Genomic DNA, 16,185 nt, shown 5'->3' with positions numbered 1-16,185 from the left:
TATATGCAGGTGGCTGTGTGTGGGGGGGTGTAAGCTGTTATATGTAGGTGGCTGTGTGTGGGGGTGTAAGCTGTTATATACCGGTGGCTGTGTGTGGGGCAGGGGTAAGCTGTTATATGTAGGTGGCTGTGTGTGGGGGGTGTAAGCTGTTATATGTAGGTGGCTGTGTGTGGGGGGTGTAAGCTGTTATATGCAGGTGGCTGTGTGTGGGGGGGTGTAAGCTGTTATATGTAGGTGGCTGTGTGTGGGGGTGTAAGCTGTTATATACCGGTGGCTGTGTGTGGGGCAGGGTTAAGCTGTTATATGTAGGTGGCTGCGTGTGGGGGGTGTAAGCTGTTATATGCAGGTGGCTGTGTGTGGGGCAGGGGTAAGCTGTTATATGTAGGTGGCTGTGTGGGGGGGGTGTAAGCTGTTATATGCAGGTGGCTGTGTGGGGGGGGTAAACTGTTATATGTAGGTGGCTGTGTGTGGGGGGGTGTAAGCTGTTATATGTAGGTGGCTGTGTGTGGGGGGTGTAAGCTGTTATATGTAGGTGGCTGTGTGTGGGGGGTGTAAGCTGTTATATGTAGGTGGCTGTGTGTGGGGGTGTAAGCTGTTATATGTAGGTGGCTGTGTGTGGGGGGTGTAAGCTGTTATATGTAGGTGGCTGTGTGTGGGGGGGGGGGGTAAGCTGTTATATGTAGGTGGCTGTGTGTGGGGGGTGTAAGCTGTTATATGTAGGTGGCTGTGTGTGGGGGGGTGTAAGCTGTTATATGCAGGTGGCTTTGTGTGTGGGGGGGTAAGCTGTTATATGTAGGTGGCTGTGTGTAGGGGGTGTAAGCTGTTATATGTAGGTGGCTGTGTGTGGGGGGGTGTAAGCTGTTATATGCAGGTGGCTGTGTGTGGGGCAGGGGTAAGCTGTTATATGTAGGTGGCTGTGTGGGGGGGGGTGTAAGCTGTTATATGTAGGTGGCTGTGTGTGGGGGGGTGTAAGCTGTTATATGCAGGTGGCTGTGTGTGGGGGGTGTAAGCTGTTATATGTAGGTGGCTGTGTGGTGGGGGGTGTAAGCTGTTATATGTAGGTGGCTGTGTGTGGGGGGTGTAAGCTGTTATATGCAGGTGGCTGTGTGTGGGGCAGGGATAAGCTGTTATATGTAGGTGGCTGTGTGTGGGGGGTGTAAGCTGTTATATGTAGGTGGCTGTGTGTGGGGGTGTAAGCTGTTATATGTAGGTGGCTGTGTGTGGGGGGTGTAAGCTGTTATATGTAGGTGGCTGTGTGTGGGGGGGTGTAAGCTGTTATATGCAGGTGGCTGTGTGTGGGGCAGGGATAAGCTGTTATATGTAGGTGGCTGTGTGTAGGGGGTGTAAGCTGTTATATGTAGGTGGCTGTGTGTGGGGGGTGTAAGCTGTTATATGTAGGTGGCTGTGTGTGGGGGGTGTAAGCTGTTATATGCAGGTGGCTGTGTGTGGGGGGTGTAAGCTGTTATATGTAGGTGGCTGTGTGTGGGGGGTGTAAGCTGTTATATGTAGGTGGCTGTGTGTGGGGGGTGTAAGCTGTTATATGCAGGTGGCTGTGTGTGGGGCAGGGATAAGCTGTTATATGTAGGTGGCTGTGTGTGGGGGGTGTAAGCTGTTATATGTAGGTGGCTGTGTGTGGGGGGTGTGTAAGCTGTTATATGTAGGTGGCTGTGTATGGGGGGTGTAAGCTGTTATATGCAGGTGGCTGTGTGTGGGGCAGGGATAAGCTGTTATATGTAGGTGGCTGTGTGTAGGGGGTGTAAGCTGTTATATGTAGGTGGCTGTGTGTGGGGGGTGTAAGCTGTTATATGCAGGTGGCTGTGTGTGGGGCAGGGATAAGCTGTTATATGTAGGTGGCTGTGTGTGGGGGGGTGTAAGCTGTTATATGTAGGTGGCTGTGTGTGGGGGGTGTAAGCTGTTATATGTAGGTGGCTGTGTGTGGGGGGTGTGTAAGCTGTTATATGTAGGTGGCTGTGTGTGGGGCAGGGATAAGCTGTTATATGTAGGTGGCTGTGTATGGGGGGTGTAAGCTGTTATATGTAGGTGGCTGTGTGTGGGGGGTGTGTAAGCTGTTATATGTAGGTGGCTGTGTGTGGGGGGTGTAAGCTGTTATATGTAGGTGGCTGTGTGTGGGGGGTGTAAGCTGTTATATGCAGGTGGCTGTGTGTGGGGCAGGGATAAGCTGTTATATGTAGGTGGCTGTGTGTGGGGGGTGTAAGCTGTTATATGTAGGTGGCTGTGTGTGGGGGGTGTAAGCTGTTATATGTAGGTGGCTGTGTGTGGGGGGGTGTAAGCTGTTATATGCAGTGGGGTAGGGGAAGCCCCCGTTCCCCGATAGTTTGCACTGCTCTCTGTATATCCGATACCCGATGACACCGCGCTGACCGTCTGCTGAGATCTTGTGAAATCTGCTATTTTTAGTGTTATTATGTCAGGGCGACATTGAGATGACATCAGGCGGGAAGTTCTGTGTGTCGCCACTAGGGGGCAGAGGAGCCTCTGTGTGAAGTGATGATTGTAGGGAGTAGAGGGGGGTTAGGTGCAGAACCGCAGCTACGTAATCCTCCAGATCTGACCCTAAAATCCGCCTGACGGAGGAGAATGAGAGCTGGGCCAGGATCCGGCTGCCAGAGCTGGCGCTGAGAGGACTTGTGTGCTGGACCAGGAGCAGGAATGTGTCCTGCACAGCTACCTAATATTCCCGGCTGGGGCCTGCGCCCCCATTGTCATCCCGGCTGGGGCCTGCGCCCCCATAGTCATCCCGGCTGGGGCCCGTGCCCCCATAGTCATCCCGGCTGGGGCCCGTGCCCCCATAGTCATCCCGGCTGGGGCCCGCGCCCCCATAGTCATCCCGGCTGGGGCCCGCGCCCCCATAGTCATCCCGGCTGGGGCCCGCACCCCCATAGTCTTCCTGGCTGGGGCCCGCGCCCCCATAGTCATCCCGGCTGGGGCCCGCACCCCCATAGTCATCCCGGCTGGGGCCCGCGCCCCCATAGTCATCCCGGCTGGGGCCCCGCCCCCATAGTCATCCCGGCCCTCACCCCTAATATAGAGAGGAAACTGCAGAGCACGCTGTGATGGGAGATGCAGAGCACACTGACAGGGGGGGGGCTGTGATGGGAGATGCAGAGCGCACTGACAGCCGGGGGGCTGTGATGGGAGATGCAGAGTGCACTGACAGCCGGGGGGCTGTGATGGTAGATGCAGAGCGCACTGACAGCTGGGGTGCTGTGATGGTAGATGCAGAGCGCACTGACAGCCCCGGGGGGGGGGGGCTGTGATGGGAGATGCAGAGCGCACTGACAGCCGGGGGGCTGTGATGGTAGATGCAGAGCGCACTGACAGCCGGAGGGCTGTGATGGGAGATGCAGAGCACACTGACAGCTGGGGTGGGGGGGCGGTGATGGGAGATGCAGAGCGCACTGACAGCCGGGGGGCTGTTATGGGACATGCAGAGCGCACTGACAGCCGGGGGGCTGTGATGGGAGATGCAGAGCACACTGACAGCCGGGGGGCTGTGATAGGAGATGCAGAGCGCACTGACAGCCGGGGGGGGCTGTGAGGGGAGATGCAGAGCGCACTGACAGCCGGGGGGGGGGGGGGGGGCTGTGATGGGAGATGCCGAGCGCACTGACAGCCGGGGGGCTGTGATGGGAGATGCAGAGCGCACTGACAGCCGGCGGGGGGCTGTGATGGGAGATGCAGAGCGCACTGACAGCCGGGGGGGGGCTGTGATGGGAGATGCAGAGCGCACTGACAGCCGGGGGGCTGTGATGGGAGATGCAGAGCGCTCTGACAGCCGGGGGGCTGTGATGGTAGATGCAGAGCGCACTGACAGCCGGGGGGGGGGGGGGGGGGGGCGGTGATGGGAGATGCAGAGCGCACTGACAGCCGGGGGGCTGTGATGGGAGATGCAGAGCGCACTGACAGCCAAAGCGGGGGGGGGGGGGGCTGTGATGGGAGATGCAGAGCGCACTGACAGCCGGGGGGGGGGGGGGGGGGGGGGGGCGGTGATGGGACATGCAGAGCGCACTGACAGCCGGGGGGCTGTGATGGGACATGCAGAGCGCACTGACAGCCGGGGGGCTGTGATGGGAGATGCAGAGCGCACTGACAGCCAAAGCGGGGGGGGGGGGGGGGGCTGTGATGGGAGATGCAGAGCGCACTGACAGCCGGGGGGGGGGGGGGGGGGGGGGCGGTGATGGGACATGCAGAGCGCACTGACAGCCGGGGGGCTGTGATGGGACATGCAGAGCGCACTGACAGCCGGGGGGCTGTGATGGGAGATGCAGAGCGCACTGACAGCCGTTCTCCATTTCCTCCTCTGTATAGTTTCCGCTGAGCGGATTTCTGTCTGCTGTAAGTGTCCCCCAGAGACCCCTCACTCCCACTCAGTGCAAGGTGTGCAGCGTACACAGAGAGCAGCCGCGTGCAGAGCACACGCTGATTAACCCTGTGCTGCCGTGTTCTGCATCCTGACCCATCACATCTGCAACGCTGGATGTTAGCGGCTTCTTGTCTCTGCTCAGAAGGGTACACCTGCAGCACACCAAGTATGTTGACATATTTGGGGATTGGGCCCTATTCTACGGGAGCCTAGATGTGAGCAGAAGCTGGACCCAATCTTCATCTACCTCTGTTCTAAATTCTTCCGTCTATTGATACATTTCTAATGGGATCATAATAGTTAAGAACTCCTACACCAGCCAGTTGGATCCAGTCTGACCCATTACATAGAGGAAATACCCTCTGACCTAATGATTACCAATGGAGTGGTTCTGTACGATCACCCCTGATGAAGTCATGTCTGACGAAACGCGTTGGGTTTCACCATCTTACTGATGGACACGCGGCTGTATATGTATAAGAATTCTGACAGATCACGGTTGTCACATGTTGAATTTTAACAATACATTTTTAAATGACTATCACTTTCTTTGTTTAATGTCACTTGAATTGTTTGACATTAGCGCCCTCAAAGATTCCCCTCTGAGATTTGAGGTGCTTCTGTTATTAGTTATTAGCGCGGTTTGGGGGCCCCTTCCACAGAGACACACACACCTGACAGTGCTGGGACATATTAGGCACTGGGTGACCGCTCGCTACTTTAAGTTGATGTGTTGGAAGCAGGTAGGATCTGCGTGCCAATGAGGGTTGCTGCTCCTACCACACAGCCAAGGCTAGCCTGCCTGCTCGCTCCTATCCCCCAGCAATGGCCAGCCTGCCTGCTCGCTCCTATCCCCCAGCCAAGGCCAGCCTGCCTGCTCGCTCCTATCCCCCAGCCAAGGCCAGCCTGCCTGCTCGCTCCTATCCCCCAGCCAAGGCCAGCCTGCCTGCTCGCTCCTATCCCCCAGCCAAGGCCAGCCTGCCTGCTCGCTCCTATCCCCCAGCCAAGGCCAGCCTGCCTGCTCGCTCCTATCCCCCAGCCAAGGCCAGCCTGCCTGCTCGCTCCTATCCCCCAGCCAAGGCCAGCCTGCCTGCTCGCTCCTATCCCCCAGCCAAGGCCCAGCCGGCCTTCTCGCTCCTATCCCCCAGCCAAGGCCAGCCTGCCTGCTCGCTCCTATCCCCCAGCATAGGCCAGCCTGCCTGCTCGCTCCTATCCCCCAGACAAGGCCAGCCTGCCTGCTCGCTCCTATCCCCCAGCAATGGCCAGCCTGCCTGCTCGCTCCTATCCCCCAGCCAAGGCCAGCCTGCCTGCTCGCTCCTATCCCCCAGCATAGGCCAGCCTGCCTGCTCGCTCCTATCCCCCAGACAAGGCCAGCCTGCCTGCTCGCTCCTATCCCCCAGCCAAGGCCAGCCTGCCTTTTCGCTCCTATCCCCCAACCAAGGCCAGCCTGCCTGCTCGCTCCTATCCCCCAGCATAGGCCAGCCTGCCTGCTCGCTCCTATCCCCCAGACAAGGCCAGCCTGCCTGCTCGCTCCTATCCCCCAGCCAAGGCCAGCCTGCCTGCTCGCTCCTATCCCCCAGCCAAGGCCAGCCTGCCTGCTCGCTCCTATCCCCCAGCCAAGGCCAACCTGCCTGCTCGCTCCTATCCCCCAGCCAAGGCCAGCCTGCCTGCTCGCTCCTATCCCCCCAGCCAAGGCCAGCCTGCCTGCTCGCTTCTATCCCCCAGCATAGGCAAGCCTGCCTGCTCGCTCCTATCCCCCAGCCAAGGCCAGCCTGCCTGCTCGCTCCTATCCCCCAGCATAGGCCAGCCTGCCTGCTCGCTCCTATCCCCCAGACAAGGCCAGCCTGCCTGCTCGCTCCTATCCCCCAGCCAAGGCCAGCCTGCCTGCTCGCTCCTATCCCCCGGACAAGGCCAGCCAGCCTGCCTGCTCGCTCCTATCCCCCGGACAAGGCCAGCCTGCCTGCTCGCTCCTATCCACCAGACAAGGCCAGCCTGCCTTCTCGCTCCTATCCCCCAGCCAAGGTCAGCCTGCCTGCTCACTCCTATCCCCCAGCCAAGGCCAGCCTGCCTGCTCGCTCCTATCCCCCAGCCAAGGCCAGCCTGCCTTCTTGCTCCTATCCCCCAGCCAAGGCCAGCCTGCCTGCTCGCTCCTATCCCCCAGCCAAGGCCAGCCTGCCTGCTCGCTTCTATCCCCCAGCATAGGCAAGCCTGCCTGCTCGCTCCTATCCCCCAGCCAAGGCCAGCCTGCCTGCTCGCTCCTATCCCCCAGCATAGGCCAGCCTGCCTGCTCGCTCCTATCCCCCAGACAAGGCCAGCCTGCCTGCTCGCTCCTATCCCCCAGCCAAGGCCAGCCTGCCTGCTCGCTCCTATCCCCCGGACAAGGCCAGCCAGCCTGCCTGCTCGCTCCTATCCCCCGGACAAGGCCAGCCTGCCTGCTTGCTCCTATCCCCCAGACAAGGCCAGCCTGCCTTCTCGCTCCTATCCCCCAGCCAAGGCCAGCCTGCCTGCTCGCTCCTATCCCCCGGACAAGGCCAGCCAGCCTGCCTGCTCGCTCCTATCCCCCGGACAAGGCCAGCCTGCCTGCTCGCTCCTATCCCCGGACAAGGCCAGCCTGCCTGCTCGCTCCTATCCCCCAGACAAGGCCAGCCTGCCTGCTCGCTCCTATCCCCCAGACAAGGCCAGCCTGCCTGCTCGCTCCTATCCCCCAGCCAAGGCCAGCCTGCCTGCTCGCTCCTATCCCCCAGCCAAGGCCAGCCTGCCTGCTCGCTCCTATCCCCCAGCCAAGGCCAGCCTGCCTTCTCGCTCCTACCCCCCAGCCAAGGCCAGCCTGCCTGCTCGCTCCTATCCCCCAGCCAAGGCCAGCCTGCCTGCTCGCTTTTATCCCCCAGCATAGGCAAGCCTGCCTGCTCGCTCCTATCCCCCAGCCAAGGCCAGCCTGCCTGCTCGCTCCTATTCCCCAGCATAGGCCAGCCTGCCTGCTCGCTCCTATCCCCCAGACAAGGCCAGCCTGCCTGCTCGCTCCTATCCCCCAGACAAGGCCAGCCTGCCTGCTCGCTCCTATCCCCCGGACAAGGCCAGCCAGCCTGCCTGCTCGCTCCTATCCCCCGGACAAGGCCAGCCTGCCTGCTCGCTCCTATCCCCCAGACAAGGCCAGCCTGCCTTCTCGCTCCTATCCCCCAGCCAAGGTCAGCCTGCCTGCTCGCTCCTATCCCCCAGCCAAGGCCAGCCTGCCTGCTCGCTCCTATCCCCCAGCCAAGGCCAGCCTGCCTTCTCGCTCCTATCCCCCAGCCAAGGTCAGCCTGCCTGCTTGCTCCTATCCCCCAGCCAAGGCCAGCCTGCCTGCTCGCTCCTATCCCCCAGCCAAGGCCCAGCCGGCCTTCTCGCCCCTATCCCCCAGCCAAGGCCAGCCTGCCTGCTCGCTCCTATCCCCCAGCCAAGGCCAGCCTGCCTGCTCGCTACTATCTCCCAGCCAAGGCCAGCCTACCTGCTCGCTCCTATCCCCCAGCCAAGGCCAGCCTGCCTGCTCGCTCCTATCCCCCAGCCAAGGCCAGCCTGCCTGCTCGCTCCTATCCCCCAGCCAAGGCCAGCCTGCCTGCTCGCTCCTATCCCCCAGCCAAGGCCAGCCTGCCTGCTCGCTCCTATCCCCCAGCCAAAGCCAAGCGGCCTTCTCGCTCCTATCCCCCAGCCAAGGCCAGCCTGCCTGCTCGCTCCTATCCCCCAGTATAGGCCAGCCTGCCTGCTCGCTCCTACCACACAGAAAAGGCCAGCCTGCCTGCTCGCTCCTATCCCCCAGCCAAGGCCAGCCTGCCTGCTCGCTCCTATCCCCCAGCCAAGGCCAGCCTGCCTGCTCGCACCTATCCCCCAGCAAATGCCAGCTGCCTGCTCGCTCCTGTCCCCCAGCAAAGGCCAGCCTGCCTGCTCGCTCCTGTCCCCCAGCAAAGGCCAGCCTGCCCTCCCTGCTCCTATCCCCCAGCCAAGGCCAACCTGCCTGCTCGCGCCTGTCCCCAGCATAGGCCAGCCTGCCTGCTCGTTCCTGTCCCCCAGCATAGGCCAGCCTGCCTGCTCGTTCCTGTCCCCCAGCATAGGCCAGCCTGCCTGCTCGCTCCTATCCCCCAGCCAAGGCCAGCCTGCCTGCTCGCTCCTGTCCCCCAGCATAGGCCAGCCTGCCTGATCGTTCCTGTCCCCCAGCATAGGCCAGCCTGCCTGCTCGCTCCTGTCCCCCAGCATAGGCCAGCCTGCCTGCTCGCTCCTGTCCCCCAGCATAGGCCAGCCTGCCTGCTCGCTCCTTTCCCCCAGCATAGGCCAGCCTGCCTGTTCCTGTCCCCCAGCATAGGCCAGCCTGCCTGCTCGCTCCTGTCCCCCAGCATAGGCCAGCCTGCCTGCTCGCTCCTATCCCCCAGCAAAGGCCAGCCTGCCTGCTCGCTCCTATCCCCCAGCCAAGGCCAGCCTGCCCTCCCTGCTCCTATCCCCCAGCCAAGGCCAACCTGCCTGCTCGCGCCTGTCCCCAGCATAGGCCAGCCTGCCTGCTCGCGCCTGTCCCCCAGCATAGGCCAGCCTGCCTGTTCTTTTGTCACAATATGCTGACTAGACCATTGCGAATAACCAACGTGGAAACTTCAGCGCACCACATACCATTGATGTGAGTGATGAAGGTGCGGAGGGCCGACCGTCACGGTCAATACCAGAATAATGCAGTCCGCTACCAGACGTGTGTTGGTTCAGCGAATCCTGCTGTGTATGGGGCTCAGACGCCAATAGGCGGTCTTGCACCTATGCTAATGATGTTAGGCTTTAGTTCGCGCAGCAGTATCGGATTTGGACTGACGCTAATTGGAGGAGGGTTCTCCCATGAGATATCTGCTCCATCGAATTGATGAATGTTGACATGTCTAAGAACATCGTATAACTACATGTTATCGATAACATCGGTGGCAGCGTTATGGGCTGGGAATGTTCCCAGAAGGCTCGCTCCCCCGATTTGGCTATGAATCCATCCTTGCATATCATGTACACCCATACATGTAGATTGTCTTCCCTGGGGCCGAGGTGATCATACAGCAAGACAATGTGACATGTCCAATGATGGTTGGGGCAAGCGCGACCAGAACTTTCCTGGCCCCTTATTGCACCTACTTCAACTGACTGTCTGTGGGAGCACCGCAATCGTCGTGTTCGCTGTATAGTTCCTCCGCCGTGCACCCTCCAGCTGCTGTGGGATGCAATGCAGTGCCACCTTACTGAGCCACTCCCAGCCCTGGAAGGGGATTGGTCCACGGCAGGAAGGAATTAAATCCAAGATGGCCTCCATGAGCCAGTACTGCAGCTTGGCATTTCCTAGGGTGGTTGGAGCGGGTGCACTGGCGCGTGCTTCTGTGCAGCAGAGATGGTATTTATTTCTGTGTTTCCCTGATTCTCTTCTGTCCTCAGACAGATGTCTGTATCCACGTCCTTCTGTTCTGTGCTGGATATGTCGCTGTATTCTGTGACCCGGGTGCTCTGTAAATTGGGGAACACCTCTGCGGAGCACCGGGGATGTGCGCAGGCTGCTGGCGCCTGTTCTCTATGCTCACATCTGACAAGAATTGTGGGGCGCCATGGTGCAATTGTCACAGTAAATGGCACTACACCCCCCACACGCACACACTGGCATCCAGCTTCTCCTGGTGCCCATATCCTTGTCCTGAGAGTACCACAGCACAGATAGTCTACACATGCAAAGGATTCTGGGTACTGGCTGACACGTGTCTTTACCTCCCTCCTGGTTTGTCCCTGCAGTGACTGCGTGTGTCCCGTGTATTCCTACATATGTAATATTACTGCTTCCTGTGCCTCAGGACGTGACGCTGAAGCTGTGCCTCATCAGGTGCATCTCCATGATAGGACTGGCCATCTGTAACAGCTCGCAGGCCGGATTCTTCCAGTTTTCCCGCAAGTCGGAGCTGATATCTCAGCTAGTGGTGAGTGCAGCTCTCTCTGTGCCTCATGGCAAGTGGTGGCCGGGGAGGGTGCGGAACGGGATGGGGACAGTGAGGTGCGGAATGGGATGGGGCCAGGGTGAGGTGCGGAACGGGATGGGGACAGTGAGGTGCGGAATGGGATGGGGCCAGCGTAAGGTGCGGAACGGGATGGGGACAGTGAGGTGCGGAATGGGATGGGGCCAGGGTGAGGTGTGGAACGGGGTGGGGCCAGTGAGGTGCGGAATGGGATGGGGCCAGCGTAAGGTGCGGAACGGGATGGGGACAGTGAGGTGCGGAATGGGATGGGGCCAGGGTGAGGTGCGGAACGGGGTGGGGCCAGTGAGGTGCGGAATGGGATGGGGCCAGCGTAAGGTGCGGAACGGGATGGGGACAGTGAGGTGCGGAATGGGATGGGGCCAGGGTGAGGTGCGGAACGGGGTGGGGCCAGTGAGGTGCGGAATGGGATGGGGCCAGCGTGAGGTGCGGAACGGGATGGGGACAGTGAGGTGCGGAATGGGATGGGGCCAGGGTGAGGTGCGGAACGGGATGGGGACAGTGAGGTGCGGAATGGGATGGGGCCAGGGTGAGGTGCGGAACGGGATGGGGACAGTGAGGTGCGGAATGGGATGGGGCCAGGGTGAGGTGCGGAACGGGATGGGGACAGTGAGGTGCGGAATGGGATGGGGCCAGGGTGAGGTCAGGTGTGGAACGGGATGGGGCCAGGGTGAGGTGCGGAACGGGATGGGGACAGTGAGGTGCGGAATGGGATGGGGCCAGGGAGGGTGCGGAACGGGATGGGGACAGTGAGGTGCGGAATGGGATGGGGCCAGGGAGGGTGCGGAACGCGATGGGGACAGTGAGGTGCGGAATGGGATGGGGCCAGCGTGAGGTGCGGAACGGGATGGGGACAGTGAGGTGCGAAATGGGATGGGGCCAGGGTGAGGTGTGGAACGGGATGGGGCCAGGGTGAGGTGCGGAATGGGATGGGGCCAGCGTGAGGTGCGGAACGGGATGGGGACAGTGAGGTGCGGAATGGGATGGGGCCAGGGTGAGGTGTGGAACGGGATGGGGCCAGGGTGAGGTGCGGAATGGGATGGGGCCAGGGTGAGGTGCGGAACTGGATGGGGACAGTGAGGTGCGGAATGGGATGGGGCCAGGGTGAGGTGTGGAACGGGATGGGGCCAGGGTGAGGTGCGGAACGGGATGGGGCCAGGGTGAGGTGCGGAACGGGATGGGGACAGTGAGGTGTGGAACGGGATGGGGACAGTGAGGTGTGGAACGGGATGGGGACAGGGGAAGATGCACAACAGGATGAGGGGACAGGGTGATGTGGGGTCAGGATGAGGAACGGGATTCTGGGCCAGGGGAGGATGCAGAATGGGGTGCGGGGCCAGGGGAGGATACAGAACGGGATGAGGGGCCAGGGGAGGATACAGAACGGGTGCGGGCCAGGGGAGGATACAGAAGGGGATGCTGGGCCAGGGGAGGATACAGAATGGGGTGCGGGCCAGGGGAGGATACAGAACGGAATGCTGGGCCAGGGGAGGATACAGAATGGGATGCTGGGCCAGGGGAGGATACAGAATGGGGTGCGGGGCCAGGGGAGGATACAGAACGGGATGAGGGGCCAGGGGAGGATACAGAACGGGGTGCGGGCCAGGGGAGGATACAGAACGGGATGCTGGGCCAGGGGAGGATACAGAACGGGATGCTGGGCCTGGGGAGGATACAGAAGGGGATGCTGGGCCTGGGGAGGATACAGAATGGGATGCTGGGCCTGGGGAGGATACAGAATGGGATGCTGGGCCAGGGGAGGATACAGAACGGGATGCTGGGCCAGGGGAGGATACAGAACAGGGTGCGGGCCAGGGGAGGATACAGAACAGGGTGCGGGGCCAGGGGAGGATACAGAACGGGATGCTGGGCCCGGGGAGGATACAGAAGGGGATGCGGGGCCCGGGGAGGATACAGAAGGGGATGCTGGGCCAGGGGAGGATACAGAAGGGGATGCTGGGCCAGGGGAGGATACAGAAGGGGATGCTGGGCCAGGGGAGGATACAGAACGGGGTGCGGGCCAGGGGAGGATACAGAAGGGGATGCTGGGCCAGGGGAGGATACAGAACGGGATGCTGGGCCTGGGGAGGATACAGAATGGGGTGCTGGGCCAGGGGAGGATACAGAAGGGGATGCTGGGCCAGGGGAGGATACAGAACGGGATGCTGGGCCTGGGGAGGATACAGAACGGGGTGCTGGGCCAGGGGAGGATACAGAAGGGGATGCTGGGCCAGGGGAGGATACAGAACGGGGTGCTGGGCCGGGGGAGGATACAGAACGGGATGCTGGGCCAGGGGAGGATACAGAACGGGGTGCGGGCCAGGGGAGGATACAGAACGGGGTGCTGGGCCAGGGGAGGATACAGAACGGGGTGCTGGGCCAGGGGAGGATACAGAACGGGGTGCTGGGCCAGGGGAGGATAAAGAATAGGGTGCTGGGCCAGGGGAGGATACAGAAGGGGATGCCGGGCCAGGGGAGGATACAGAACGGGATGCGGGGCCAGGGGAGGATACAGAACGGGGTGCGGGGCCAGGGGAGGATACAGAAGGGGTGCTGGGCCAGGGGAGGATACAGAAGGGGATGCGGGGCCCGGGGAGGATACAGAATGGGGTGCTGGGCCAGGGGAGGATACAGAAGGGGATGCGGGGCCCGGGGAGGATACAGAAGGGGATGCTGGGCCAGGGGAGGATACAGAAGGGGATGCTGGGCCAGGGGAGGATACAGAACGGGGTGCTGGGCCCGGGGAGGATACAGAACGGGGTGCTGGGCCAGGGGAGGATACAGAACGAGGTGCTGGGCCAGGGGAGGATACAGAAGGGGATGCCGGGCCAGGGGAGGATACAGAACGGGGTGCTGGGCCAGGGTAGGATACAGAACGGGATGCTGGGCCAGGGGAGGATACAGAAGGGGATACCGGGCCAGGGGAGGATACAGAAGGGGATACCAGGCCAGGGGAGGATACAGAACTAGGTGCGGGGCCAGGGGAGGATACAGAACGGGATGCTGGGCCAGGGGAGGATACAGAAGGGGCTGCGGGGCCAGGGGAGGATACAGAACGGGGTGCAGGGCCAGGGGAGGATACAGAACGGGGTGCAGGGCCAGGGGAGGATACAGAATGGGGTGCTGGGCCAGGGGAGGATACAGAACGGGGGTGCTGGGCCAGGGGAGGCTACAGAATGGGGTGCGGGCCAGGGGAGGATACAGAACGGGGTGCTGGGCCAGGGGAGGATACAGAACGGGGTGCTGGGCCAGGGGAGGATACAGAATGGGGTGCAGGGCCAGGGGAAGATACAGAATGGGGTGCTGGGCCAGGGGAGGATACAGAATGGGGTGCGGGCCAGGGGAGGATACAGAAGGGGTGCGGGCCAGGAGAGGATACAGAAGGGGATGCTGGGCCAGGGGAGGATACAGAATGGGGTGCGGGCCAGGGGAGGATACAGAACGGAATGCTGGGCCAGGGGAGGATACAGAATGGGGTGCGGGGCCAGGGGAGGATACAGAACGGGATGAGGGGCCAGGGGAGGATACAGAACGGGTGCGGGCCAGGGGAGGATACAGAAGGGGATGCTGGGCCAGGGGAGGATACAGAATGGGGTGCGGGCCAGGGGAGGATACAGAACGGAATGCTGGGCCAGGGGAGGATACAGAATGGGATGCTGGGCCAGGGGAGGATACAGAATGGGGTGCGGGGCCAGGGGAGGATACAGAACGGGATGAGGGGCCAGGGGAGGATACAGAACGGGGTGCGGGCCAGGGGAGGATACAGAACGGGATGCTGGGCCAGGGGAGGATACAGAACGGGATGCTGGGCCTGGGGAGGATACAGAAGGGGATGCTGGGCCTGGGGAGGATACAGAATGGGATGCTGGGCCTGGGGAGGATACAGAATGGGATGCTGGGCCAGGGGAGGATACAGAACGGGATGCTGGGCCAGGGGAGGATACAGAACAGGGTGCGGGCCAGGGGAGGATACAGAACGGGGTGCAGGGCCAGGGGAGGATACAGAATGGGATGCTGGGCCGGGGGAGGATACAGAACGGGATGCTGGGCCAGGGGAGGATACAGAACGGGATGCTGGGCCAGGGGAGGATACAGAACAGGGTGCGGGCCAGGGGAGGATACAGAAGGGGTGCGGGCCAGGGGAGGATACAGAAGGGATGCGGGCCAGGGGAGGATACAGAAGGGGATGCGGGGCCCGGGGAGGATACAGAACGGGGTGCTGGGCCAGGGGAGGATACAGAACGGGGTGCTGGGCCAGGGGAGGATAAAGAATAGGGTGCTGGGCCAGGGGAGGATACAGAAGGGGATGCCGGGCCAGGGGAGGATACAGAACGGGATGCGGGGCCAGGGGAGGATACAGAACGGGGTGCGGGCCAGGGGAGGATACAGAAGGGGATGCGGGGCCCGGGGAGGATACAGAATGGGATGTTGGGCCAGGGGAGGATACAGAAGGGGATGCGGGGCCCGGGGAGGATACAGAAGGGGATGCTGGGCCAGGGGAGGATACAGAAGGGGATGCTGGGCCAGGGGAGGATACAGAACGGGGTGCTGGGCCAGGGGAGGATACAGAACGGGATGCTGGGCCAGGGGAGGATACAGAACGGGGTGCTGGGCCAGGGGAGGATACAGAATGGGGTGCGGGGCCCGGGGAGGATACAGAAGGGGATGCTGGGCCAGGGGAGGATACAGAACGGGGTGCTGGGCCCGGGGAGGATACAGAACGGGGTGCTGGGCCAGGGGAGGATACAGAACGGGGTGCTGGGCCAGGGGAGGATACAGAAGGGGATGCCGGGCCAGGGGAGGATACAGAACGGGGTGCTGGGCCAGGGTAGGATACAGAACGGGATGCTGGGCCAGGGGAGGATACAGAAGGGGATACCAGGTCAGGGGAGGATACAGAACTAGGTGCGGGGCCAGGGGAGGATACAGAACGGGATGCTGGGCCAGGGGAGGATACAGAAGGGGCTGCGGGGCCAGGGGAGGATACAGAACGGGGTGCAGGGCCAGGGGAGGATACAGAACGGGGTGCAGGGCCAGGGGAGGATACAGAACGGGGTGCAGGGCCAGGGGAGGATACAGAATGGGGTGCTGGGCCAGGGGAGGATACAGAACGGGGGTGCTGGGCCAGGGGAGGCTACAGAATGGGGTGCGGGCCAGGGGAGGATACAGAACGGGGTGCTGGGCCAGGGGAGGATACAGAACGGGGTGCTGGGCCAGGGGAGGATACAGAATGGGGTGCTGGGCCAGGGGAAGATACAGAATGGGGTGCTGGGCCAGGGGAGGATACAGAAGGGGTGCGGGCCAGGGGAGGATACAGAAGGGGTGCGGGCCAGGGGAGGATACAGAAGGGGATGCTGGGCCAGGGGAGGATACAGAATGGGGTGCGGGCCAGGGGAGGATACAGAACGGAATGCTGGGCCAGGGGAGGATACAGAATGGGGTGCGGGGCCAGGGGAGGATACAGAACGGGATGAGGGGCCAGGGGAGGATACAGAACGGGTGCGGGCCAGGGGAGGATACAGAAGGGGATGCTGGGCCAGGGGAGGATACAGAATGGGGTGCGGGCCAGGGGAGGATACAGAACGGAATGCTGGGCCAGGGGAGGATACAGAATGGGATGCTGGGCCAGGGGAGGATACAGAATGGGGTGCGGGGCCAGGGGAGGATACAGAACGGGATGAGGGGCCAGGGGAGGATACAGAACGGGGTGCGGGCCAGGGGAGGATACAGAACGGGATGCTGGGCCAGGGGAGGATACAGAACGGGGTGCGGGGCCAGGGGAGGATACAG

General features: G+C 62.0%; 1 protein-coding gene across 7 annotated transcripts in view; it reads left to right on the top strand.

The window, feature by feature from the left end:
* MROH1 (maestro heat like repeat family member 1) overlaps positions 1-16,185 on the top strand; it is a 405,085-nt gene that overhangs the window by 187,168 nt on the left and 201,732 nt on the right. For all 7 annotated transcript variants that reach the window (XR_014444044.1, XR_014444045.1, XM_083145076.1 and 4 more), the window contains one exon: positions 10,219-10,341. Coding sequence is in view for 5 of the 7 variants with exons in the window: in XM_083145076.1 (XP_083001202.1) it covers positions 10,219-10,341 (123 nt within the window). In the remaining 2 variants the exon portion in view is untranslated. The remainder of the gene's footprint in view (positions 1-10,218; positions 10,342-16,185) is intronic.

Source organism: Crinia signifera, chromosome 5 (assembly GCF_055691185.1).
Source record: "Crinia signifera chromosome 5, ASM5569118v1, whole genome shotgun sequence".
Classification (NCBI taxonomy): domain Eukaryota; kingdom Metazoa; phylum Chordata; class Amphibia; order Anura; family Myobatrachidae; genus Crinia; species Crinia signifera.
Note: the sequence above shows the minus strand (reverse complement) of the source record. Positions and strands in the feature narration are given on the sequence as shown.